We start from the raw sequence: 27,772 nt of genomic DNA on the forward strand, positions 1-27,772 counted from the left end.
AGGCAGCCGTTTTCTTTAAGTATTCTCCAGCAATCTGGTTTCTAAGAGGGATCATTTGTTTATCTGCAGTGCACATCTCAACAGGAGATAAAAGGCAAGTAAGAATATAAAGTTTTTGAAAACCTTAATGCATTTTTAAATTCCAAGATTCTGAAAGAGATGTGTTTTATAATACTAATTGCTGTGTTTTACAAATAACAAAAAGATTGGTAAAGGATCAAATGGTTTAGTTTTTGAGTTATTTTTGATAAAAGAAAAGCTCTTCCATTTTGGGGAAATAGATGACTTTTCTTTTCATGAGCTTTATTTTTTGACATTAAAAGCTGAATTGTGTTTTTATATGCAAATAAATGGGAATGAATAATAGCTAACCTTTTCAGATGTTAAAAAACGTAAAAAGAGTTCCATACTTGGATAGTACACTTATTAAGATACAGAATAGAATTTTGTTGACATTTCTGTATGGCCATTTAGTGATTATATTTTGCACAGAAAACACAAACATTTATTCAGGGGGAAAAAAGCAGGAAAATAAATATTTCTGGGGTGCCTGGGTGGCTCAGTGGGTTAAGCCGCTGCCTTCAGTTCGGGTCTCAGGGTCCTGGGATCGAGTCCCGCATCGGGCTCTCTGCTCCGCAGGGAGCCTGCTTCCCTTCCTCTCTCTCTGCCTGCCTCTCTGCTTACTTGTGATCTCTTTCTGTCAAATGAATAAATAAAATCTTTAAAAAAATATTTCTGCATAATATAACAACTGTATTTGAAGAAATAATGTTTTATTTATTTATTTTTTTAAGATTCTATTTATTTAATTGACAGAGAGAAAGAGACAGCAAGGGAGAGAACACAAACAAGGAGTAGCGGGAGAGGGAGAAGTAGGCCTCCCACCCAACAGGGAGCCAGATGTAGGACTCCATTCCACGATCCTGGGACCACAACCAGAGCCAAAGGCAGACGTCCAACAACTGAGCCACCCAGGTGCCCCTGAAAAACTAATGCTCTAAAAAGCTTTCAAACCATTCATCACTCAATTACTGATATTTATCTGATAAAATAATTAGAATGCATTGTTTTATTTAAGAATATACATAATTAGCACAAAAATACGAAGTTGGAAATTACATTTTCAGAAATACTGTGTTCATTTTCCTCACCCACCGAAAGAATGTAGTTATATGTATTTCAGCCATTATTCGTATAAAATTTCAAATATGGAAACTCCCTCTCTAAAACCCAAGTATGCTGTCAATAGTGTGTTCTTTCTGGAGTTGGCAACAGGACCGTGGGCCTCTGAGTTAAGCACAGTGGAGTGCAAATCCCAGTTCTGTCCCTTATACTCAGTTGAAAACTGGACAGGCCATTTAATTTCCCCTCTGATTCAGTTTTGTCATCTGTAAAATAAGGTTAATAGTATGCACCTTTAAATAATACTGTGTGTTTTAATATAATAATGTACCTTTTATATACTATTGTGAATATATGTTTACAAGAACATAACATGCAAATAAAATCCTAGAAACATAATAGGACTTCTAATTTTTTTAAAGATTTATTTACTTATTTGGAGAGGGTGCGAAGCAGCATGAGAGGTAGTGAGAATTTCAAACAAACTTCACACTGAGTGAGAAGCAGACCTGGGGTTCTATCCCATGACCCCAAGATCACCACCTGAGCTGAAACCAAAAGTCAGATACTAAAATAACTGGGCCACCCAGATGCCCCAACTTCCAATTTTGTAAATTACATTGTAAATATTATCATCACTTCTAAAGCAGATATTTGAATCAGATATTTCAAAAATACAATAATTCTCAATATAATTTGCATTAAAATCTATGCTTGATTCAGAGCATTCAGACTCCAAAGGTGGGAGGGACTAGGACTGGATTTACTTTTTTCAGCTTTGGTGAGATAAAACTGACAAAACTGAAAAAAAAATTAAACTGTACATGATGATTTGATACATGTATGCATTGTGAACAAGCAAATTAGCACTTAAATTAACTCACATATTTACTTTACTTTTCTTCTTTTCTTTTTTTTTTCCTTTTTTTTTTTTTTTTGCTAAGTCCCCTTGAGTTCGGCTCCCTTAGCAAATTTCCATGATACAATGCTGTGTCACCAACTGTCATTTCTATGGATGTTATACAACAGATGCTCATACTTGATTCATCTAATTGGAAATTTATACCCTGTTACTCACCACTCCCTAATTCCACCATCCCCCCAGCCCCAGCCTCTGGTAACCACTCTTCCACGCTCTGTTTTCTATGAATTCAGATTTTGTTTTAGATTCCAAATAGAAGTGATACCATGCAGTGTTTATTTTCCTCTGACTTAGCATAAGGTCATACACAGAGTACATCCATTTTGTTGCAAATAGCAACATTTCCTTTTTTTAAAAATGAATTTTATATGTATATGTATGTGTGTACATACATATATACATATACACACATAATACATATACATATATAATAATTGACATAAATAAATTATATGTATATATGTACAAATCACATTTCTTTATTCATTCATGTGTTGGTGGACACTCAGGTTGTTTCCATACCTTGGATATGAAAATAATACCACAATGAACATGGGAGTACAGATATATTTTCAAGATAGCAGTCTGGTTTTATTTGGATATATACTGTTTTCTATAGTGCTGTACCAGTTTACTTTCCCATCAATTGGGATTGATGCACCAGAAAAAAGTTTTCCTTTTCTCTACATACTTGCCAGCATTTATCTCTTGGATTTTTGGTAACAGTCCTCTTAACAGGTGTGATATGATATCTCAAGATTATTTTGACTTGCAGCCCCTTAATGATTAATAATATTTAGCACTTATTCATACTTGTTGGCAATTTGTATACCTTCCTTAGCAAAAAAAACAAAAAAACAAAAAAACAGGCCCTTTCCTCATTTTTAATAGGATTATTTGGTTGGTGGGGGGGTTGTTTGTTTTGCTTTATTTTGGTTTTTGGCCATTGAGTTGAATGATTTTTTATTTTATTCTATTTTTTATTATTTTTAAAATTTTTAAAAGATTTTATTTATTTATTTGACAGAGATAGAGATCACAAGTAGGCAGAGAGGCAGGCAGAGAGAGAGGGGGAAGCAAGCTCCCCGCTGAGCAGAGAGCCCGATGTGGGGCTCGATCCCAGGACCCTGAGATCATGAACTGAGCTGAAGGCAGAGGCTTAACTCATTGAGCTCAGGCACACCCCTGAATGAGTTTTTTATATATTTTGGGTATATGATTTGCAAATACTTTCATTCAGTAAGTTGATTTTCATTTTGTTGATTGTTTCATTTGTTGTGCAGAAGCTTTTTAGTTGGATATACTCTGCTATTGTGCTTTTGCTTTTGTTCCTTATGCTTTTGGTGTCATATCCAAAAAATCAGTGCCAAGCCAATGTCAAGGAATTTTTCCGTGGAGAAAATTTCTTTTCTTCCTGGAGACTTGTAGTTTTAGGTCTCATGTTTATTTTATTTTTTTAAAAACATTTTATTTATTTATTTGACAGAGATCACAAGTAGGCAGAGAGGCAGGCAGAGAGAGAGAGAAGAGGAAGCAGCCTCCCCGCTGAGCAGAGAGCCCAATGTGGGGCTCAATCCCAGGACCCTGGGATCATGACCTGGGCAGAAGGCAGAGGCCTTAAACCACGGAGCCACCCAGGCGCCCCTAGGTCTCATGTTTAAATCCTTAATCCATTCTGTGTTAATTTTTGTAAGTGATATAAGAAAGGGATCCAGTTTCATTCTTTTGCATGTGAATATTGTTTTCCCAGTGCCATTTATTAGACAGACTATCCTTTCCCAATGAGTAGTTTTGGCTTTCTTATCAAATATTTATTGTATATACATTGTATATACATTGTATATATTATTTGGTTTTTTAATTAATTAATTAATTTTTAATTTTAGTATAGTTGACACACAGTGTTACATTAGTTTCAAGGGTATATAGAGTTATTCAACATCTCTCTATATTAAGCTATGCTCCAACAAGTGTAGTCACCATCTGTCACCATACAACATTATTAAAATATCATTAACTATATTCCCTATGATGTACCTTTGTTCTTATGACTTATTCAATCCATAACAGGAAAGTTGTATTTCCCACTCCCGTTCACACATTTTGCCCCTCCCTCCCATCCCTTTATCTCTGGCAACCATCAGTTTGTTGTCTGTATTTATAGATCTGATTCTGTTTTACAGAATCTGTTTATTTCTGAGCTCTTGATTTTGTTCAGTTGGTCTATGTGCTTGTTTTCATTCCAGTACCGTAATGTTTTGGTTACCATAGCTTTGTTACATAATTTGAAATCAGGAAGTGTGATGCCTTCAGCTTTGTTCTTTCTTAGGACTGCTTTGGGTATTGGAGAGAGAACTTGTGGTTCTACAAGAATTTGAGGATTTTTTTTTTCTATTTCTGTGAAAACCTCTATTCGAAAAAAAGAAATGAAAGATAAGCTCCCTAGGCTGTCACTGTAAGTGAATGCGAGTTTCAACACCTCAGATTCTCTGTTGCTTCACCTAAGAGCAGGGACCTCTTGTTGATTCCTGTGCTCAAACTTATCCTTATGAAATGTAATCTTTAAGTTAGGACTTCAAAATCTGTAGAAACTGTGTCTCAGCCCTATTGTTATAACAGAGTCCTATTGCTGCTAATTTACTCATTTGTAAAACAAATCCTTGCTGACATCTACAAAGCATTATGTTCAACCTTGGGAATTCAATGATGAATAGAAAAGATAAAATCCCTGTCCTCACAGAGCCTACAAATTCTATTAAGAGTGATGGACTATAAATAAGTAAATAAATAAATGAGTATATAATTCCAAGTTATACTATGTGCTGTGCCAATGTCCTCTAGCTGAAGACCACTGGAAATATACTCACATGTAGTTGGGTTTATTGGTATAGGAGATCTCATTCTTTGGGAAGTCGTGTGGCTTCTCAATAAGGGGGTTTAAGTAGGGGCCTTTTATAGGACTTGCGCTTGTGGTAGGTGCTTTGGGGAATATTCCAGAAGTGTGGTTTTGCTCTGGTCTGGATGTTTTCAGAACTGAAGGCAAATCTGGAAAAGAAGAAGAAGAAGAAGAAGAAGAAAAAGAAGACGACAACGACAACGATTCCATTTGGGTGTTATAATAGTTTTTATCCTGGAAGTGGAAGAACAGAGAAGAATTAAAGCACCAGTTGGTTAAGAAGCAGTGGTGGGGCACCTGGGTGGCTCAGTGGGTTGAAGCCTCTGCCTTCAGCTCAGGTCATGGTCTCAGGGTCCTAGGATCAAGCCCCATATCAGGCTCTTTGCTCAACTGGGAGTGTGCTTCCCTCTCTCTCTCTGCCTGCCTCTCTGCCTACTTGTGATCTCTCTCTCTGTCAAATAAATAAATAAAATCTTAAAAAAAAAAAAAAAAAGTAGTGGCCATTCAAATCATGTGGGAAAAGAAGATGAATGTTTAATCATTTTTGTTTTTTATAGTGTTCTTATTTTTGTTTTGCTTAGACATGATTTGCTCAGAGTGGACTTGTTGATTTACTTTTGCCACCACAGTTAGAGTGACCTTGTCTAAAGTCTTAGTTCAGTGGAATTATTCATGTATAACAGGAGGAACCCATGGCCTATGTGTTGGTGCCAGTCCAACTCCCAGCTAATGGCTCTCGGTGACTGTTTTGTTTTCCTTTTTCAAATATTCAAAAAAATAGAGCAAGATAAATGGAGATATTAACTCATGACTGGAGGTTATTTAAGACAGGATGTTAAGAAAATGTCTCATTGTACAAATCATATGTGCAGAGATGTGGATTATGTGAAGAAACAAACCATGGGGAGGCCATGGTCACATTAGAAGACTACAACAGAAAGAAGACTACAACAATTAAAATAATGGTTGAGATGTTTTAGCAACCAGGTTAAAAAGTATAATGCTTTAAGTAACTTAGAATGCATTTCTCGGGGCACCTGGGTGGCTCAGTGGGTTAAAGCCTCTGCCTTCGGCTCAGGTCATGGTCCCGGGTCCTGGGATTGAGTCCCTCATCGGGCTCTCTGCCAGCAGGGAGCCTGCTTTCTCCTCTCTCTCTCTGCCTGCCTCTCTGCCTACTTGTGATCTCTGTCAAATAAATAAAATATTTAAAAATAAAAAATGCATTTCTCTTTCAAATAATGGTCTGATTGGCCCAGGATGGTGAGGCAGCTTTTTTCCATGAAGTTGTTTAAGGATTAAGCTCTATCAAATCAGTGCCATCCTCAAGGAAATGATACTCTATGTGTGGTTAAAATAAATTCACACTTAATACACAAAAAATGAGGGAAAAGTCAAAGTTTAGGGAATGAGGTTTCTGTTTAAGTTATAAAGGACCCACAAGTTGAACACACATTTTTTTTTCCCCATTCAATATCTTGTTGGCTCCAACTTAACCATTCTTACCTACATATAGTCTCTAAGTGGGTTTTTTTCCACAGGCTCACATAAGATAGAAGGTCAAGATGTTGAGGGTAACAAGATTCATTTTAGTTTTGACCTATAGAATCTAAGCCAGTAAAAAGCACATTGGGGGCGTCAGTAGAAGGTGAAGAGTGAAGGAGTTTGAGACAATGGATTAGCTGGCAAGAGAGTGTTGTGTGAACTAGAAAGAGAAGATGACGTGTAGAGAGTAGAGTGCTTACAATTGAGATTTTAGAGATGTTGAATTTATTGGTAGTAAAAAGTTCTGTGGTATGTCCATGAAGTGAGTGATTATGAAATGGATTAAATTTTTATTATCAGAACTTAAGACGTCAGGAACTGAGAAAGGAGATTATTGGATGACTCTTGCACATGGACATGGAAGTCCTCAAGGACGTTGAATGAAGCAAGTAATTAGGAGATTCGTAGTTGCTTAATACAGAAGGTGACCATGAAATTGTGTTATGCTCTATAGTTTTAGATAGAGAAAGAAGAAATTAATAATTCCATTCTAACCATTTTTCATATATGAAACCATTTTATTCCCCTCCAAGCCCCATTATTAACACATTTTGTAGTTGAGGAAATGGACTTAATGTTTTCCAGGGTTACTAGTGAAAAGTAGAATTGAACCTAGACATTCTGATTCCAGAGTACACTCTCTTAATCACTAGGAAATAGTTTTTGTTTTAGGATCAGGACCTTGAGCACCCCCTTTTTTAAAGATTTTTTTAATTTCATAGGGGGGTGCATAGGCGGGAGAGGCAAAGGGGGGGACTTTCAAGCAGACTCTGGGCTCAGCACAGAGCCCATGGGGCTTGATCTCATGAGCCTGAGATCATGACGTGAGCTGAAATAAAAAGTTAGCTGCCTGACCAATTACGCCATCTAGGCACCCTCCTTGGGCACTTTTTAATGTTGAAGCTGATGAGATGGCGAAAGACAATTGAGTTGTGGACATGAGTATTCATGGTTTTACCAGAAAACTCAGACACTACTACACTGCTGTTATATCCTACTGAGTGGGGTTTAGCCTAGGGATAGGGCAATCTTATCAAAAGTACCTGGAGTTCTGAAGGCTCCTTCATTCCACAACTTCAAACCTGATATTTTCTCTCATATGTGACTATGAACTAGGTTGCATCCCTGTGAGGAGAGGTCTTCCTAAACCCTTGTTAAGAGTGACAATCTAAAAAGTCACAGCTAATGGTGGAATGTATAGACTGTGAGGGCTTATGAGACCATACATATGATCTTGAAGGAAATTTATGAGGCATTATTTCAAGTATCTCTTCTGCCTCAGAAATGTCCCTTTACTTGGAAAAAACATTAGTTGTATAAATTTCCCAATCAAATTAAAAACAAAGCTACCATTGCTGGATCAAAGTGTGAGAAAAAAAAGTCAGTAAATGGTAACTCTTCTAATGGAAGTAAATTTGTGGAGAAACATGTTGCTTTTTATTAGCCATGAAGTTTATTTAATAGAAAGACAAATTCAGCTGAAGATCATTCATTAAGATAGGCATAATTAACAACAGTTTATTAATCCTTCTTTTAAGATGAACCTATCTTACCAGTATTACGTTCCCCACATCTGAGAGATTTATGTGAGTCTTGGAAAAGAACACATAGTTCTCTCAATGAAAAAAAATCAAATGATAAAAGTACTATAACTTTGTTTTGAGTCAATGATATATATATGCTAGGCTTTGCCACAGGCCTCCATTGTAATCTCTTATAATTTGGTTTAAAATGTCAAACATTTTGGCTGTTTAAATAACCCATTAAGTGCTCTGCAAAATCACAAGACATTCTATATGTGACTTAATTAATATCTACTCCAATTACACACAACACATTATCATGCTCAAGATCTAGATTTATTTTAAAACATTTAGTCCAATTTATATTAATGCAGAAAAATCACATCCAATAAACCACAACTGTAGAAGAGACACAATAATTGTGTTCTGTCACATTACCACACAAATATAATTTGATATTTAATTACAGGATGATAAATCACAATCACAAGTAAATGAAATATTTATCTTCTCAGTAGTAGTAGGAACCTCTTTTGAGTATGTAGGGTCTTCTGGGTTTATTCTCATACAGCTGGCGTTTCAGAATGTAAGGGATTTTTCTCTTTATAACTTCTTCCTTTTCGTTTTTGTCATTTCCAGCATCAAGAACATCTTCCTGAATTAACTGCAAGATAGGCAGGATAAGAATCAAACTTACATGAATAGCATCTTTCAGAACAGTTTTCCACATTTTATCTCTTTTGCTGTTCAAACAGTAAGACACACGTGGATGAGATATACAAATTTTAAAGCAATTAAATGTTTTGTCCAGGGACAGACTACTATCAACTGACCGAGACAGAATGAGAAAAAAACTGAGATAGTTTTTTTTCCAACTCTCTATTCAAGGCCACACACTGATACCTCCAACTGAAGCAACACACCGAGTAGATCTTTGAGTATTTTTCAGGCTTTCATTTATGAGAGACCAGAATGTTATGAAAATATATAATAAATCACAACAAATACAGAGTTTTGAATTTAGTAAGCCAGGTTTGGCCTCAAAAGGCAACAGGATTTTGTATTCTCTTTAGTTAATTACTGACTTGACTTGAAAACCATTCCAAAGATCCATTTCTTAATCAAAGAGAGAGGAATACCTGCTCTGCCTAACTTAGGTGTAGAAATTAACACATGTGAACATTCTGTTTCAATAGTTAAGATTTCTTTAGATTGTGGTGCTTAATACTTAGAAGCAAGTTCAGATTTAATAACTTAAGGGAGTTCATCTCCATGAGAATCTTACCTAATATCTCATTGAATATGCCACATTATAAAATTAGTTCTGAACATTTTTTTTTCTGGTATAGTTCTGAATAAAAATTTTTGGTTAGCAGAAAATGTTTTAAGACCTCATCCCAGAATTTTGCGCTTAATTTTATGTGAAACTTTTAAACAAATTGCTCAATATAAGAATTGCATTTGTATTTGTGATTGTCTTCTAAACTTTAGGGCCATAAGAAATAGTAAGAGGAGACTAAGTTTTTAATTATAGTGCATGTGAACTGAATCGTATCACCAACTACTTTATTTCAACCCACAACTTCAATTTCAGAGAAGGTAAAAGAGGTATTGTCAGATACTCTAGTTCCTTAATCTTGTGTTTCTCTGCGAACATAATCTATAATTATTCATATTCTGTTCTGAGCGATATTATCATTTTATTTCAAATCACTCAACAACATTTAAAATATAAAAGTCCTGGGGTGCCTGGGTGGCTCAGTCGCTAAGCATCTGCCTTGGGCTCCGGTCATGATCCCAGGGTCCTGGGATCAAGCCCACCATCAGGCTCCTTGCTCTGGAGGAAGCTTGCTTCTCCCTCTCTGCCACCCCCCTCCCCCACCTTGCATGCCCCCTCCCCCTGCTTGTGTTCTCTCTCTGGCTGTCTCCCTCTCTGTCAAATAAATAAATAAATTCTTTAAAAATATAATTAAAGTCCTAATCTTATGTGCACCTGATTTGTATGTATCATAGTTAATTGAGTTGTTGTTATTGCTTTTAATTCCTGGATAAATAGCACACAATTGACATTTCCCTATGTTAAAATAAGAAGTTTTCGGGACGCCTGGGTGGCGCAGTTGGTTGGACGACTGCCTTCAGCTCAGGGCGTGATCCTGGAGTCCCGGGATGGAGTCCCACATCAGGCTCCCAGCTCCATGGGGAGTCTGCTTCGCTCTCTGACCTTCTCCTTGCTCGTGCTCTCTCTCACTGTCTCTCTCTCTCAAATAAATAAAATAAAATCTTTAAAATAAGAAGTTTTCATGTTTTATTGATTTAAGGAATATTTTAAAGACTAAACTATTTAGCTGGAATTGAATTAAGTGATGAGTAGTCCACCAAGTAAAATTAAATGAACTTTTTTGGTGTTTCATCTAGAAAACATCATTTTATTTATAAGTTAGAATAAACACTAAAAATTCTGTTTTACATTTTTTCTTTTCCACAGGTTATCTTTGGGGTAGTCATTTACAGAGATCTCTATATTAGCAGGGAAGGTACCCTCAGATTTCCAAGGTTGGTGTAAACCCAAAATACAAAACATTAAGCAAATTTCTCTCAGAGGTTAATATGAAAGAAACGGTTCCCTTGTTGGGAAAATTTTCTTTTTCTTTAAAGCATTTCCATTTTTCTTTTCCTCCTTCAAACAAATTTTCCAAAACCAAAGGCAGTAAATCACTAGTATAGTATTCAATACAACTATTTTATCCTACTTCAGTGTAGTTCGTTCAGTATAATGGATTTTGGATGTCTTGGTTGTCGTGGACCTAGTTTAGATGCTACGGATCTGAAATCTATTTATTCAATGAAATAGGAATATATATCATATACACATATGATATACATTCTAGTTTTATTTGCCTAATATATTCAAATAGAAATGGAACCTTTTGGTTCTTGTGCTTGTTTATAAACATATATGACTTGGTGCTTCTAAGAAAATATTTTCAGTCCTTAAATTTTGTAGGCATGCCACTACCAAAAATTGCCTGAGTATGCCACCAATTTAAACACAATAAAACCATGTGGATCAAATCTGCCTTAAGATAGACACCCCCCTTTTAAGATCGAAGAAAAAATATTTTGCTAACTCCCAATATTTGAAGGAGACTTTGAAGATCTGAAGGAATGTTAACCTCAACACATGGTTTATTCTTCTTTAATATTTGTAAGTCTTCCTGTTATGATAATGATCAGGGGAAAAAAATCATTACAAATGAAAGGTAACTAGTGTAACGATAATTATATTCATATTTTGTTTTTGTGTTACCTCCCATTGTTGAAAAGCCCTGCTGTGGCAGATTTTTTGGAGCTGGTATATTGTCAGCATTGCTTCCAAGCTAAAACCATCTAAGGCAGCAGGAAATTTCCTTCTTGTAATAAGCTCCTCTTCACGAAACTCTCCTGTTTCCTCGGCTTGGCTGTTCAGGTTATTTACAAAACTGCAAACATTTAGCAGGGTCATTTTCCAAGAAGAAACGCTCGCTTTACTGATCTGAAGTATAGAAAAAAATAGGTACTTAAAATTTATAAATATAGGTATTTAAAACTTGTATTATATGAGTAAGAAATAAATTTCCATTGTGCTAAGCCATTAACATTTTAGGGTCTGTTACTCTAGCTGAAAAATTACACTGTTATTTATTTAGTAATTTTATATCACTAAATTGATTAGTACCAATTCCTCATATATTCTAATTTTAAAAATGTGATGCAGTTACACAAGTGCACATAAGCACAAATACATGAGCAAAACAAATGAAAAAGAATAGTATAAATATGTAAATATATGTATACATCACATTCTCTTTAGTTCACTTCAGTTTAGTGTCTAATGGAGTGTAGACTACAATGATACTAATAGATTTGGACAATTACAGTAGTGTGAGAGCACCAACCCATTCCACACATAGTTCTCATAGTCAGCATCACGGCTGATCATTTATTTGCAAATTATAATATTTCCTAGAATTACCATTTTTTAATAAGATCTTGTCTGAAACCACTATTACCATCAACAACGTTCCTATGTGCCAATAATAATCAATGAGGAAACATAAGGACTTAGGAGCATCGAAATGCAAGATAATAAAAATTAACAAAAATTTCAAAAGTCATAGATGAAGGAAAGCATACATTTTTCCTAAAGACATTCACACACACACACACACATACACACACACGCACACAGACATGAAACACCACACAACCATGATGGGAGGATTCAAAAACAGTAATATCACATGTCAATTCTCTCTACATTAAGCCCTACCTATAATGCAATTGCAAATCAAAGTTCCAATTTGGAAAACATGGGGAGACTGGAATTTGGAGGTGGGGATTTGGCAAAATAATTATAATGTTAATTTGGAAGTATGAATGTGTGAGAATAACCAAGAAGAGTTAGCAAAATAAAAATGTAACAAGGAGAAATTTACTCTATCAGATATTGAAATGTATTTTAAAAGCTCAGTTACCAAAGGAGTGAATTAATAGAGCAAGAGTAAATATTAAACCCAACAGGAAATAATATCCTAAAACTGGTGCAAGTATAAATGAATGTGTAGCAGATAAGCAAAGTTTGCATTTGAAATCCTTGGGACAGATGGCTATCAGGAAACCTGGACTTGGTCTAGCTCTAACTTTCTTGACATATTGTGGTTTAACAGTAACCAGATGGGTTAAATATGAGTAAAAATAAAATAGTATCTAAATACATAGAATTTGTTTTATAAACCTAAAAAGGTATTATTAAGCAAATATCCAAACTGAAATCCACAGTGAAAAGGATAACATTCAATACATAAATGTATAGAACATCTCTGGAAAATTAATAGCCTGAACTAACATCAGAAGCAAGCTATATTGTAAAAGCTGCCCCAGAATGTTAATATCCTTAACACAGGTAGAGTTCTTCAAGAAGAAACTGTCGAATCCACCTACCAAAAAACAAAAGAAAAAACAAAACAAAACAAAAAAACACTAAAAAAATTTAAACCTTAGGTAAGTAAAATGAGTAAACGAGTCATAGAATCACTCCTTAAAAGGGAAATATGTGGAAAGATGTTCAACCTGGCCAGAAGACTTTCAAAAGAGTAGGTACATTCATTTGGTGTAGTTATAGGAACATGGGGAGACAGACACTTCCTCTTCTAAATATTTGTTGATCTGGGTGTAGATTTGTTACAAATTTAAAGGGTGTTTTGCATTAAAATTCAGTGTGCACACCCTTTGATTAAGATTTTATCTGAAGAACATGCAGACATTTGAGTACAAAGGTATTCACTTGAAGACATTATTATGATATGTAATACTATAATATATGATGGTTTTAAACAGTTTGGAAATCCTTTCAGATATACCCCCATGAATACAGTTATCCAGCCATTGCTTAAACTTTGCTGTGAGAAACTGAGATGACATACTCCATTGTCTGGCAGCAACGATTTATATCATGCTAATTGATGGAATACCATATTTTTACATTTAGAAAGCTCTTTACTGATTATCTAATTGAGTGTTTTCTCACGTGTACTCCTTAGAACGCTAGTTCTGCAATCACTGTTTTTCAAAGAGTTCCACTGTCAAGTTAATTGGAAAACTTGAATTTAAAGGAAATTTAAAGATTTCTTGAACTTAGGTATCCTCAGAGCTTTTAACTAGCAAATACTCATTGTAACTTTTAATTTTATTTATGTATTTTAAAATATTTTATTATTTTTAAGTAATCTCTACACCCCATGTGGGGCTCAAACTCACAACCCCGAGATCAAGAGTCACATGCCCAGTGAACTGAGCCAGCCAGGGCCCCCACTGTAACTTTTTAATGGTGCTAGTAAAAGTATCAAATGTTTCCCAAACTAATTTGACCACAGAACGTTTTATTCATAAAGTATTTGTCTGGACTAGTGTTATCTGTTTACTCTTTTGGATGAGGAAACTGAATTAATCATCTTGTTTCCTTCTACCAGTTAAAGTAGTCACAACGTCACTCAGTAATAGGATTATTTAAGATCCCATGAGTCTCTCTCATAGAAAACACAGCAAAGAAAGCACTACTGACTAGAGGATGTCTAAGTAGATATCTTGTATTTGAAAACATTTTGTATAATGTTTTAACTATTTCATTCAGAAAAATGGCAAAGACTCTCTTTCTTTGAATCAGGCTCCTCCGAACCCTCTTTCTTGACTAGGTCCCAGCCTTGGGCTCTGTCTTTGGTCTCCTAAATCCAGTTTTAGCAAGAATCATGCTGAGTCAATTCACCACAGGTATGTGGCTCTTGTCCTTGTATCTGATATCCCAGATATTTGGTATCTGGTCATCCTAGATATTTGATCAAATATCAGATACTTTATCAAATTTCTATCCTTAATATCAGAATCCTGTCATATCTTCTAGCAAGAATCCTTCCAGCCTTAAGAGGAATAAGTTTCCTCTTATTCCATCCACGGAGGCCCACTACACCTCGCTATAAATGCACACTTGCCCTAGCTGTGTTTGGAGTGGAACCGATCTCTGTAAAACCCCCATTTCAGTAGTCCTCTTGACTAAAGCCTTACTTCCTACCTTTAGCTAGATCATGAATAATTTTTCTTTAACAATAAACATTCTTTATTATCAAATTATTTTATACAAATGTTTATAATAGACCTGAGCCTATAGATAAGAGATTTAGAATATTATCTCCCCTTGTTTTTCAAGATAAGGAAAACAAGAGTATTTGTGGTTCTTACTTACCATTACTTGATTTAACTTTTTAATACTAAATAAGATTCTAGTCAAACTTTTGTTACCTTAATTAAATGGGAGCCAATCTGTATAACAAATACTCACTCCCCATAATCACTGAACACAGATGAGACCGGCAAATTGTGAATTCAAAGATTTCATTGAATTGAAAATAATTTAAGTCATCTGTGGTGGAACTCTGAAGTGTCATAGTTGAATACAAAATGTGAGGGTTGGTAATGAATCCTAGATTCTCATTGTTAGTTCAAAAATATGTATTAAACTGTTACCAGGGGTGCCTGGGTGGCTCAGTGGCTTAAAGCCTCTGCCCTCAGCTCAGGTCATGATCCCAGGGTCCTGGGATCAAGCCCCACATCGGGATCTCTGCTCATCTGGGAGTCTGCTTCTCCCCTCTCTCTCTGCCTGCCTCTCTGCCTACTTGTGATCTCTGTCTGTCAAATAAATAAATAAAATCTTTAAAAAAAATTCTCTCTCCCTTTAAAAACAAAAACAAAAACAAAAAACTGTTACTGTATACTAGGCATTGAGTTTGACCATAGAAAATTACAATATTGTAGCAGCTTTTTTAGATCCTGAAGAAAAGATACTATACCAGGTTCTCTTTCTTAATAGAACAGTATGAAAGCACTAGCACTGGTAATAAAGGCAATTGTATTGTGAGAAAAAAAATATCTTCCAGTTTTCCAGCTATAAACTCTCTCTTGATCTTCTGTTGCTTAAGTTTTCCCATTAGAATTTCAATGTCTAAATAGCTCTACTTTAAAACTGAAATTGCTCACATATTTTCCCTTTAAAATGGAAAGAAGAAACCCCAGCTCTCAGAAGTTTTTAATAATGGAATCGTATCAGTATCAAATACTATTCTCTTAAATATTTAATTGTAGTAATTTAGTTAAAATTATCATGTTTGGAATTTTCATTTGCATAGAACTCTACTCAGACTAAAATTCAATAGAGTCAAAGAGAAACAAATGATAGTAGTTTTGTGTTAAAAAAAAAAATAGGGAATGAGTTGAGCTTTTTGTTCCCATCCTAGCAGCAAACTGAAATATTTATGCTTCTGGGTGCTTTCTCATTACAGACTGTATTTTACTTTTCTCAAATCAAAGGAGTCAATGGGATTCAACTTTTTTTTTTTCTTTTTAAATATTTTATTTATTTATTTGACAGACAGAGATCACAAGTAGGTAGAGAGAGAGGAAGGGAAGCAGGCTCCCTGCTGAGCAGAGAGCTCGACTCGGGGCTCGATCCCAGGACCCTGGGATCATGACCTGAGCCGAAGGCAGAGGCTTAACCCACTGAACCCCCCAGGTGCCCCTCAACTTTTTTTTCCCCATGATATGTTTTATAGACATATTCCAAGACTAAATAAAGGGAAAAAATTTATTGTGCCAATATTTTTAAGTATTTCTTTTAAGAGAAAAACTAAGTCACTCCGTAAACTGCAATTGTTTTCCCTGTAATTCTAAGGAAGGAATCACAACTCTACAGCCACACTTTTACACAGTAGCTAGCACTCCCTAAATTATACTACATTTTGGAGATTATTTAGGACTTTTATGTGTCAATGTAAACTTAGAATTATAGAGGTAAAATCTCTACTGAGAAACTAAGGCATTCCAATCTGCCCATTTCTATACAGACTACTGACTTTGTCTTCCTATTTTTGAGTTGAGGTAATTGTAATGGTTGCTATTCAGACTGAGTATTAAACAAGGGATACGTTATCTTAAGGTTATTATTTGGTTATTGATATTTAATGGCTAAACTAAATTTGATCTTTCTTGATATGAAGCCTACCAAATAATGAAAGAGTTTGGTTTCAAACCATTCAACTATTTTTACCATCTGAGCGATGGTAAAAATACATGCACTCAAATTGTCCCCACGTGTCTTTTAAGGATCATAGTAGAAGACATATCTTTGCTAGCTTTCAGATAATAATGTCTTATACTGCCAAATACAGACAAGAAATGGGTGTTTCCCCTTCAAACCCACTATCAAACATAATTCTACAAATATAATAGGGATTATTGTACCTAGAACATGCTCATCCAATTAAGGAAGAGAAACACAAGGTGGCAGGACCCTAGTTGGAGTATTGCTTCAAAAACTAGACAGGAGCTTTGAGCACTTACTTTCTTACTACAATATCTGTTGAATTCTCTGCATGGATATCCCAGTGTTTATAATAGTGATTGTACCTGGGGTCTGCCTCAAGTTAAAACTTATTTTTCTTTGAGAAACATCTTTTAGTAGGGAACTCTTTTTTCTATTCCTGTGATCGACTCAACCCAGGTAAATCAATACTGTGTGGTAGCATGGTAAACAGGTATATTCAAATTGTATTTTATTCCTAGGTACAGGTTGGGATCCAGGAATCTTGTTTTCAAGACACCAAGAGAGGAGTAACAGGTACGGTATACACAATTTCACTTGGTTCCTTGAAAACCACAAGCAGGTGTAGATGATACTTCTGTTATAGGGAGAATGTAAACTAGCCCCAATCCCAGCATTTACAAATGAGGCAATGAAGACAAGCAATGTTAACTAAGCCCCTTGCTTAAGAAGTCACAGTTGGAGAATTAGATCTCCAAGCTTCTGTTTGCAGTCTACTGCTCTTTAGTTTCTACCACATTTATTTCATGAATTGTCACGAACTATCATTTTTAATTTGGAACTCCATTTTACTCTTCCCGATATAACCAAAATGTCTATTTCGTTTCCCTGGATGCATTTAACTTGAGGCATACCTTTTGCCATACACAATGTGATAGGAATGGAAACAGGATTCCTTTAAATACATTTTCATCTCCACATAAATAATATGTGACTACCTAATTAAAGTCGCAATAAGCTGATTGATAGTCACTACGATTTCTTTCCCTTTCACATCAACACCCTTAACTCCTTTGAACTAAGGAAAAGTTTCCCGAGAAAGGAAATGCCTCTTGATGAACTTTTCAGTCTTGATGGGAAGTTATTAACTATAGGAAAAGACACCATGTTTATAATGAGAGCTTATATGTTCTTCAATCAATGCTTAAAGAAAAGAAAAAGTTACCTTTGATGTATGCATATTGGTCAATAAATCTGCTTCTAATGCTTTCATTTCCTCTTCTGAATCTGAGTAAAATCAAAACCATATGTTTACTATATAATCATATATCAAATAATTATACTATAACCTACAGATTTTAGATTAACCTCAAAAAATTAGTCTTAGAGGCTTATTGTTTTTCTATGCATTTATTATCCATAAAATAATATTCAGAAAAAATGCTTATCATTTAGTTTTGGGCTAACAGGCAGTTAAAATAATAAAAACACTCTTGGGAAAATAAACACATGATTATATGCCAAAAGAGCTATTGATGTATTGGAGTTACTTAATCTCTAAATCTCAGTATTAAAAAAAAAACTGATTCTATCATATGATTGAGATTTCATTAAAAATGCTGGTTAATTTTTACCAGCAAGAGTTTACATATATAAAATATATGTATATTGATATTTTAAAAAGAACATAATGGAAAGATGTGTACAAGATGCTTTTATAAGACAAAAGCAAAGTGAATTGTTTACTGATGATTTTGGAATAAGAGACACCAAGATTTAGTCAACTTGAGATGCTATTTTACCAAACACGTTTTGAAAGATTTGTTTTTCTACTTTAAATAAGAATTTAGAATTACGTGTACTTAGCTATTTTATTACAGGCTATTAAGCAAACTGGTTAATTTGTCCATCAATACATGTGTAACTGTGTTGAAAATGGACTTCTGACTTTTATTAGGGTAGCCTTTCCAGTTTCCCCTAGTCAATATGTTGCAGAGAAGAAAAATTTATAAAATACTGTAAGTAATAGAAATAAAGTTACAGAATATCATAATTACATGACCTAATTCATACTCACTGATCTGTCATAAAACAAAGCAGATGTTAAAATGGCTATCTTCTTCAGCACATACTCTTGTTGAAAAGAAGTGTCTCACTTAAAGAAATTGCTTGTTAAATTGTAACCAGCTCCTAAGTTACACCAGAGATCTTTTTTCCTATTTGTTTAAGGCCAGTCTGTTTCTCAAGGGAATAATAAATTCCTTTAGCCATTTATGAAAAATGTATGTCAAAATCCCTACAAATTTTGGCTTATCACATCAAGAAGCTCAAAGAGTTAATAAACACAGTGTTTAATCAACAATCCATTTTTTCTCCACTCTCTAAATATACCTTTATATTATATATATATATACCTCCACACTCTAAATATACCTTTAACCTCATGTAATAGATAAAATCATAATTGTAGAAAATTTGGTATTTATAGCATTAAAAATTATTGCAAAGTTAGAAGCTCAAGATCTTTCTCTCATGATCAAAATAAATAAAAAATTTTGTTAAGTAACATTTATATCTTCTGCTAGATTTAATTTCATAATTTGAATAAAATAATAGCAGGAGTTTGAATTAAATATTTCAATGTCATATTAATAAAATATAAAAGTATGCAACAGGCTAAATGATTTTTGCTGCATTTATTCCCTATGTATTTTTTCTCTTTGATGTGATATTGCAATATTATAACATTACATGTTACTCTAATAAATTTAAGTCTTATTTTCAAGGTAAGTTATTGGTAGATATATAACAATACATGGCTTCTTAATTATCACATGCAAAACACTCCATAGGTAAATAACTTCCATTATTTTTATTCCATAATTTTATTCCATAAATTTACCAATTTTCTAGTAATATTTTGTATGAACTTAAGCAGCATGCAAAAAAAATTAAATTAATAGTATACTTATTTGTTCACATGGAAAGAATATACAAAATGCATTGTCTAACAGTACTTGGAATATTTTTATATTTTTTAGAAATCATTTTCTATAAATAATGGTTCATTCATTTACTCATTAAACATCAGTTTTCACTTTATTTGTATCTTGACATAGCTACACAGTTAAAATAATCTGGAGGAGGAAGAAGCCCCTGTTTCCTAAGAGAATGACTGAAGATGAGAAAAAGCATTTTGAATGGAATGAGTTTTAACTATGGGTTCTCCCTTTGACAGGTGGTGCATCTGTACTCCTCATCAGATTTTGACCAGCCTAATTTAAGTTCTACACATTTTTTTTTTCTACTCTGGTGGTTATATTCCAAGTGGACGGTATGGAGTGTTTCACTGAAATCTCTTTTATTACCTTTGCAGATTTAAAAAGAGAAATAAAATCTTTCAGTTCTTGTAATCATAAAGACAGAGAAAGAATATATTCAGTTCCTATCACTAAAAAGCAAATCCAGAATAAAGGAAAAACTCTTCTCCCTGGATGTATTAACATAAGTAGCAACACAGTGCCAAAAAAGAGAAAGAAATCACCTCAGGGAATTGTGAAATGCAGCTGAGCTTACCTGAGCACAGACTCCAGGAGCTGAAAGCCAGAAGTAGCATGCATATCAGCTGGATTTTCATTCCTGCCATCATCTCCTTGAGCCTTCTAGCAAGCCAAGTCCATAAACGTCACAGACACGCTGAAAGAGGCTTTCACTAGTGCTTCCTCTTGCCTTCAGCTGATTTGGAAAGAGAACTATGAGAGATGCTTTGGCCATTCCCTATATATACACACAGAAGGATGATGTCATGATAGCACAGGGATTATCTCTTAGGATGTGCCCTCCTTCATCTCTATCTCTCTCCTCTCTCCACTTCCTCCTCCCCCTTTCCTTTGTACCCCATTCTCCTCCCCCACTTCCGAACTTCAAATGAAAGTGTGACATCTACCCTAATTGCCACAGTTGCTCTGGATTTCTGACGCACAGAAACCATTCAAAAGCAATTCCATATAGAACATACTGGAAGTAAAAATTACAGTGCCTCTCTTTCTCCATTGCCTCTCATTTCTGACTCCAAGAAGTTGTCATTTTGATTTTGTGAAGCATGAAATCTATTATTTCTAATATAAGCAGTCTCCAAGATGAATGCATGAAATCAATGATTCTTAAGCTTTGGGAGTCTTAAAGAGTTGGGGTTCTTTTCTGATAGCCCACACTTGTGAGCAAATGTTTTGTGGCTTAGGGACAAATACAGGTTTTAGAGAATGAATGCTAGAAGAAAGAAGAAAGTGAAAAATAATCAGAGAATCAGTTAAGGAATAGGGATTAAGCAAAAAAAAAAAGGGAAGAAAAAAAAGGAAAAAAATTAAAAAGACTAGTAGCTCTAACAAATTGAAAAGTTTTTATTTCAAATAACTGGGAGAATGACTGAATTTATGATTGCTGACTTTTGGTTAAATGTCTTACAAAAACAATGTCATGTTTACAAAATCCAACTATAAACTATTTATGTGGAAATACGCTATTATATCATTGGTGTTTTCTGACACTTTACTCTTTTGTCTCTGCCTTGCTCTACTCTTTATGGATTCATTGATGCTATATCCTATTCTTTTTATAATCCCCTTCTCACTGGTTTTCACAATTGCATCAATTTTTTTTCTCCTGTTAGAGTCATAAAAATGAAATTGTGCTTTTGGAATGGAAACAATCTTAAACAATCAGTATCCACCAAAGTCAGATTTCTAAGACCGTGTCTTCACATCATATTTTACAAATTACAATGACACTCATTTCATCTCTGAAGTCTCAGGGAAAAAAAAATGGCTCAAAATGTCTTTTGGAGTGAAGCTTTCTTCTTGTATTAAGTATTTCAGGATACATGGAGTGATCTGAAAAGGGGATGCTGCTAGGAATGTGAATATTTGAAGGTAAAAATGTCTGAGAATTGTTCACTTTTTAAATATACCAGTCATGTAATAACAATAGAGAAAAATATGGATTATTTTCTAATGAGAGTTGATTTATATTTTATGGTATATTGTAAGATATTGACTTCTCTATTCTACCTTAAACTAGGAAAACGTTTTAATTCCAAACATTTAGTAATTATTTAAAACAGCAAGGGATCATTTTTATAATTTGTTGTTCAGAAATCTAACAACGAATGATACTTTTCTTACTTTTAATTTTCTTACTTTTCGTTACTTTTACAAACTTAATGTACAGTGCAATATTGAACATGACTCATTTGAAGAAAGTTTTGTACGAAGGGTCATTAATTGGCAAAGAAGTATTGAACATAGACCGCTAAACATTTGCTTTCCTACCACAAGAGGGCGCAACAGAGGTTTAAAAGGATTTTTATTTTCACTTAATTAGAATTCTAAGGATTTTATTTATTTTCTTCTTACTGTCTTTGTGATAGAATCCTTTTAAAGCCCCTTTAATGGAAAAAATAGAGGAGCTTTATATTCTTTGTGCGATATTTAAATTAGCTGCTTTATCTGCTTTTGGATTGCAAATACGAAGAATAATCTTTAAAAATGTGTGATAGCAGCCTACTGGTAAAGAGGAAGTGTGATTCCTATTCTCCTCAAGTGATTAATAAATAAAACTCAAGGAAATGTTGATAAAATATCACTTGAATATTAGCTGTAAATGTGAGAATTGTTTTAAATATATGATAAATCTGGAAGAGTTGGGGGAAAATGTGTTAACTAATGTCAAATGATCCAAAACTATTTTTCCTCTAGGGGGAAAAAAAAAGATGTGTAACTTTTTGTGGTAAAATTATGATATAGATAAACTTTATCTGACCTTTACTGGTATTTTAAAAAATCTGTTACCCCTTTCCTTTTTTTAGCTCCGGTGACTTCAAGTGATAGAAAAGCCAATTAAATGACTTGTTTCAAGAGGGTAAACTGTGTGTGATATTTGCCTTTAAAAAGGATTCTATGAAGTACCCAAATGATGCCTTTAGAGCAGGATTTCAGGTGTTTTCCTATGGAGATGGGTAAACTATTTTTACTTTAAAGGCTTTGCCTAAAATTCTCCTAGTATTTATTTAATCCATAAAATAAGTAATACAGAGTTTGACTATCACACTTGGATAATCTTCACGTGGATAATCTTCCAGGCTGAGGTCACTATGGAGTGGCTAGCTCCAAAAAAGTTCATTTATTTATCCATTGAAATAGGTTTATTATCCCTGCCTACATAGATTTCAGCACTTCTACTGTGAAATAAGTCAGCTTGTTAGTAGGTAATTACTTGAAATAAGCAACAGAAATGCGTGTAAGCTTCGCATTTGGAAAGAGTGGTCTGTGGGCGTATTTAGTTTGGAGATGGGAAAGCTCAGGAACAACTTTCCGAGTTCTTCCGTTCCAGATGATTTCTTCCTGTCCCTTTGGAAGTTCTATCATCCCCATTAACAGCTTCCCGGGCTCTCCAAGCTTTTAGTACCTTAAAACCTGAAACTTCACCTGTGAGGTCTCTACCGTCTGGAATCTGCCCTTCATCTTCCCATGGGCCTCCATGTCTCTCATTTCTGATACCATCTTTCATTTTTTTTTAAAAAACGTAAAATAAATCTTTCCAAGTTTGAAGTCGTTTCATCTACTTCTACTTATCCCAGTTTCCGCTAAATGCTCATCTGTCTGTGGCAAACTGTGAAGGAGAGCAGCATTTGCCACCCCAAAATGTGCCTCTTTGGCATGTTGATTCTCTTGAAATGATTATTTTTAAGAAACAGTAGACATAGGAGCTCTGAAAACCATGTAGGAGTTACCTTTTTGTAAAAAATATTTACGTTAATAAGGAAGGCCCCAATTTGCAAGGGTGTTGTCTTCCCTGTACCAGGAAGAGGAGGAATGGCCAAATCTCTGGAAATTCTTATCAGCCGAGAAGGACTTAAATCTGCACAGCAACCTTACCCTTGTCTATGGTACTTTTCTTGGTAGTCTCCCATCCCTCACTCCCTCACCCACCTCAGTATCTTCTCTTGTCTGTAGCCGGTGAGGGCATTTAAGGTGGAGGGTTGGGCCATTTGGGGAAGTTATCTCCCCATGGATACCTGGATATCTCCATGTATACAGGTGGTATGCATGTTATTAAACTTCTGTTTGCTTTTCTCCTGTTAATCTTTTATTACGGGGTTTCTCAGCCAAGAATCTAGAAGTGTAAAAGGAAAATTATTTTTTCCTCCTCTACAACTGTGAACTTCTAGAAGGAAAGGACTCTTGCTCATCATTGTGTTCTTGCAAGGTTTACAATCTATTAGGATTCAATACGTATCTACTAAATTGAGCTGAAATACAAATTATTTCAAATTCCTCACATATTTTTCATGCTTCCATCTGTAACCTTCCTTTCAGTCACTTCTCTACTTTAGTTTCAATCATTTAGGACTCCTTCCTCGTAAAGACAACTGGTCTTGATACTTGATGTGAGGCTTTAACTAAGTCAGTTTTCTCAGCGTTTGCTCTAGTCATTCTTTTCCTCCCTGACCGGGAAAATTATTTATGAAGAGCATCCTGGGATCATGTGCATTCAGCAGCTGAGTGCTTAGGATAAGCTGTGGGTTTACTCCATTCCTCTAAATGAGTCTCTGGTTTGGAACTGTAACTCTGATTCATCTAGGCAAACAAAGATGTCAATCTCTTTGTAAACTCAATTGATTTTTCCATCCAATTAAAGTCCATTTTCTAGACATACGGATAGCTCTGTGCATGCACACCCACACCCACATATACCACCATACACATGAAATGCATATAACCCAGACCTTGAAGACTTAGGTAAATGCAAACCAAATGCCCAATTTCTTGATCTGTGTGTAACCATGCCTTGACCATAATCTCTGTAAATTCCCAGCTCATTTCCCTCCGACTCTTCCTATCTCTGCCCTTGCATCTTTAGAGGTAATTAACCTGTAAAAATTGATGATGGACTTTTATAGTCAAAGCATATCTTGCAACTTTAACTCCAAACATAACACAAGCTTTGCCTGGAATCCACGCATTAATGAGCTTCTGTATTTAACTAAGGAGTCTGCACCTGGTGGTTATCATTGATCTCCCTTATAATCTTGTTTCTTATATCATATAGTCTTGTTTCTCATACCTCATATCAAATCTTGTTTCTCATATCAAAATGTTGATATACTCGCAAAACCATTACCCACTATGAGTAATGCTCACGTAGTTGTCCTTGTAAGTTTCCTTTCAGAGTAAGACCAACATGAAAGCATTACAGAAAAAATGTTTCTAACACCTTTCTTCTTTTGTTTTTCTTACTTTTACAAATCAGATTTAATTACCTTGAGTAAAAAATAGGATGCATTTTTCTTGAAAGAAAAATTTTATCTCTCTCTCTTTTTTTTTTTTTTAATGTTACAAAGTCTAAGAAAATTTCTGTAGCACCTGTGACACTCAAAACAGAACAGATGCACCTGAGCTACTGTTTGCTAGGAACATATTTAGTGAAACACTTTCTCTTTTTTATCTTAAGAAGATATTCAATGTTGAATTTGGAACATAATGATTTATGTTATCACTATTCCTTGGTCTTATTTTTTGTTTGTTTGTTTGTTTGCTTTCAATTTAGATTCTTTCCTTGGGGTTCCTGATAAGTCTCATGACTTTGAACACCATTGATTTCCTAACACCTTCCCAAATTGCATTTCCGATTACTCAAATCATATACCTAGTCCCATCCTCAGCAACTCTACTTGGAGGATCATTAGGCAAACTTACTCTCCAAAACAAAACTTTCGACTCCTCCAAACACCGTTCTAAAAATGACCTTCTCTTCTAGTGTTCTCCATTTCCATTATCGGAAACATCATTCACTACATTGCTCACATCAAAAACTGGAAGAGATTTATAATTTGTTCTCACTCCCAATCATTTCCAAGCTATCAAAACCTCCTGAGGTGGGGGTCTGCCACCAAGATGTATTCCAAATCCAAGTGCTTTTCTTTACCCCATTTCACATCCAAGCCTAAGCCATTCCTGCTCCCCTGAACTAAGCAAGAGCTATTCAAGAGCATCCCTACTGATAGTCTTGACCCATTGCGATGCAGCCACCACAGGGTAGCCAGAAAAGTTGTTGTTATTGTTTTTCGGGTAAATGTCTTCTTGTTACCCTCTACTTAAAACACTCTGTAGGTTTTCTATTGCACTTAGAATGAATTTCCATCAGTGGTCTGTATCTTCCTGAGTGGGCCACTGCTTCCGTTTCAAGTGTCCTACCCGCCCATTCTTCCCTTCTGTTGATGTATTTCAAGTATCCTTCCGGCTCTTCCTCAAACAGGCCAACATTTTTCCTTCAAGATTTCAGTGAACATTGAAGTGAGTTACAGTTTAGCAAATGCTCATTCCTGCTTCCCCCCAGAGTGGATGGAATATACTTTCCAACTCTCCAACCATGACTTCAGCCATGAGGCTTGCTTTAGTCAATGGGATGTTAGCAGATACAAGGAAAACAAAGACTTGATACGTGTTCGCGGCATGGGGCTTGCCTCCTTGCTCTTCAGCCACTGCCCCAAGAACTTTTCCTGCGTGGACCCCAAATGAGGAGAACTATGCCTGCACTGTTAAGCAGAGTTTCCTGAGCTTAAATTGGAATCTCCTCAGCTAACCCACATATGAATAGGACCAGATAATTTGTTTTAAGAAACTGAGTTTTAGTAGCTTATAATGCAGCATTTTTGTGGTTTTACTTGACTGATACAACTGTCTAATTTAAAACTTATCCCACTGTTATCCCAAACAATGTCTATAGTCTTTATTTGTCCATTACTCTTTTGTGTCTTGTAAATAAAAGAAATAATCCTTTTTGGTGTGTGTTAATTTATTTTATTCTCAGATCACAAAATAATGCTTCTCTTTAGTAGTAACTCAATAAATATTATTAATTGGATATATCAATAAACTAATAAAGTTCTAAACACGCCTCTCCCTTACCTCTCACAAGGACATTTTCATTCTCCAATCTGTGAAGAGTGAAATCCAGGAAGTAAATTGCTTTTGGAGAGATTCCTAGCCAAATGGTATAAGAGAATGTTTTTCTTGAAGGGAGTCTTGAATATTATTTTTAATTGTAAATTACCATAAAAAAAAGTGGGAGTATGGTCGTTCTGAAGGCACACGTTGGTGTTTCCAATTTGGTGAGCCAGTTTGTTCAGAAAGAGTAAGTAGAGGCAGGCAGTTAGAGGCATAGGACTCAAGTGAACAAGATAGCATTCTGAGTTGAGAAACAGTCACCATAAACAATACCACAGGTCTCAGAACAAACTAAAGATAACCCTGAAATTCATTCATTGAGAACCTATTCTTTGACCTGTGGTGCACTGTGCCAGGTTAATCTGATTTCATGTAACACAGTATACTGTGAAGGAGGGTTTGATATTATTTCCATTGTGTAGCTTTAAAAAAAAATTTAAAAGGGCAGTAGAGAGTTTAAATAAGGATAGGGGACTTATTAAGTTTAAATAAGGATAAGGGGGAGAGCTTGGGTGAGACTAAACAATGATTTATATTACAACAGCTCATCATTCTAATATTAACAATGGATCCAAGTACAAGTTAAAGAATATCTTGTATTAACATGTTGTAGAAAATAGTATGCCAAGTAAAAGACAGGCTAACGTTTTTAACTCAGAAATACATTTAGTAAAAATTCAGATTGGACTGTATTTTCAAACTGATTGCAATTCATCAGCTCAACCTTGTCTTTCTTCCTTTCCAGGCTTAAGTCCATATTATACATATTAAATAAAGAATCTTTTTATGTCATATCTTCTTTTTATCATAAGGACAATGTACAGTCTAGGTGGGCTCTGTATGGACGGAATTATTTTAACTAGGGTGGATGGTAAAGAAGTCTGAACAAAGAATGAGGAGGAACGTGAGGTTACTTACCGCCCAAGGGGAGTCCTAGTGAGCGTCCTGGAAGAACATTTCCCACTTCGTACTCTAGGTGGAGGCACTAGTACGTATAGAATGAAAATACCAGAAAAGTCCTCTTGGGGTACTAGAGCATATTTTGATGCTATCCTGATCCCTTAAATCAAAGAACGTTGGAACTGAAAAGGGCTGTATGGAACAGCTGGTTTATTCTTTAATTTTACAGGGAAGGAA

At 35.0% G+C, this 27,772-nt stretch overlaps 1 protein-coding gene across 1 annotated transcript; it reads right to left on the bottom strand.

The window, feature by feature from the left end:
- Positions 1 to 8,325: 8,325 nt before the first annotated feature.
- Positions 8,326 to 20,478, bottom strand: NTS (neurotensin). The gene is made up of 4 exons (XM_044227519.1): positions 20,208 to 20,478; positions 17,857 to 17,918; positions 11,313 to 11,537; positions 8,326 to 8,669 (listed from the first exon to the last, which is right to left on the bottom strand). Exons 1-4 carry the CDS (start codon positions 20,278 to 20,280, stop codon positions 8,517 to 8,519), a joined length of 513 nt encoding a protein of 170 aa, XP_044083454.1. The 5' UTR covers positions 20,281 to 20,478; the 3' UTR covers positions 8,326 to 8,516.
- Between the last annotated feature and the right edge of the window lie 7,294 nt (positions 20,479 to 27,772).

Source organism: Neovison vison, chromosome 12 (assembly GCF_020171115.1).
Source record: "Neovison vison isolate M4711 chromosome 12, ASM_NN_V1, whole genome shotgun sequence".
Taxonomy (NCBI): Eukaryota; Metazoa; Chordata; class Mammalia; order Carnivora; family Mustelidae; genus Neogale; species Neogale vison.

What these genes read in the sequence shown, in the direction of transcription:
- NTS (XM_044227519.1), bottom strand. Translation starts at nt 20,280, where the DNA reads ATGATGGCAGGAATGAAAATCCAGCTGATATGCATGCTACTTCTGGCT. An exon ending in CCAATATGCATACATCAAAG is followed by an intron (nt 11,538 to 17,856) that starts GTAACTTTTTCT and finishes TCTATACTTCAG; the next exon opens with ATCAGTAAAGCGAGCGTTTC. An exon ending in GGGCTTTTCAACAATGGGAG is followed by an intron (nt 8,670 to 11,312) that starts GTAACACAAAAA and finishes CCTATCTTGCAG; the next exon opens with TTAATTCAGGAAGATGTTCT.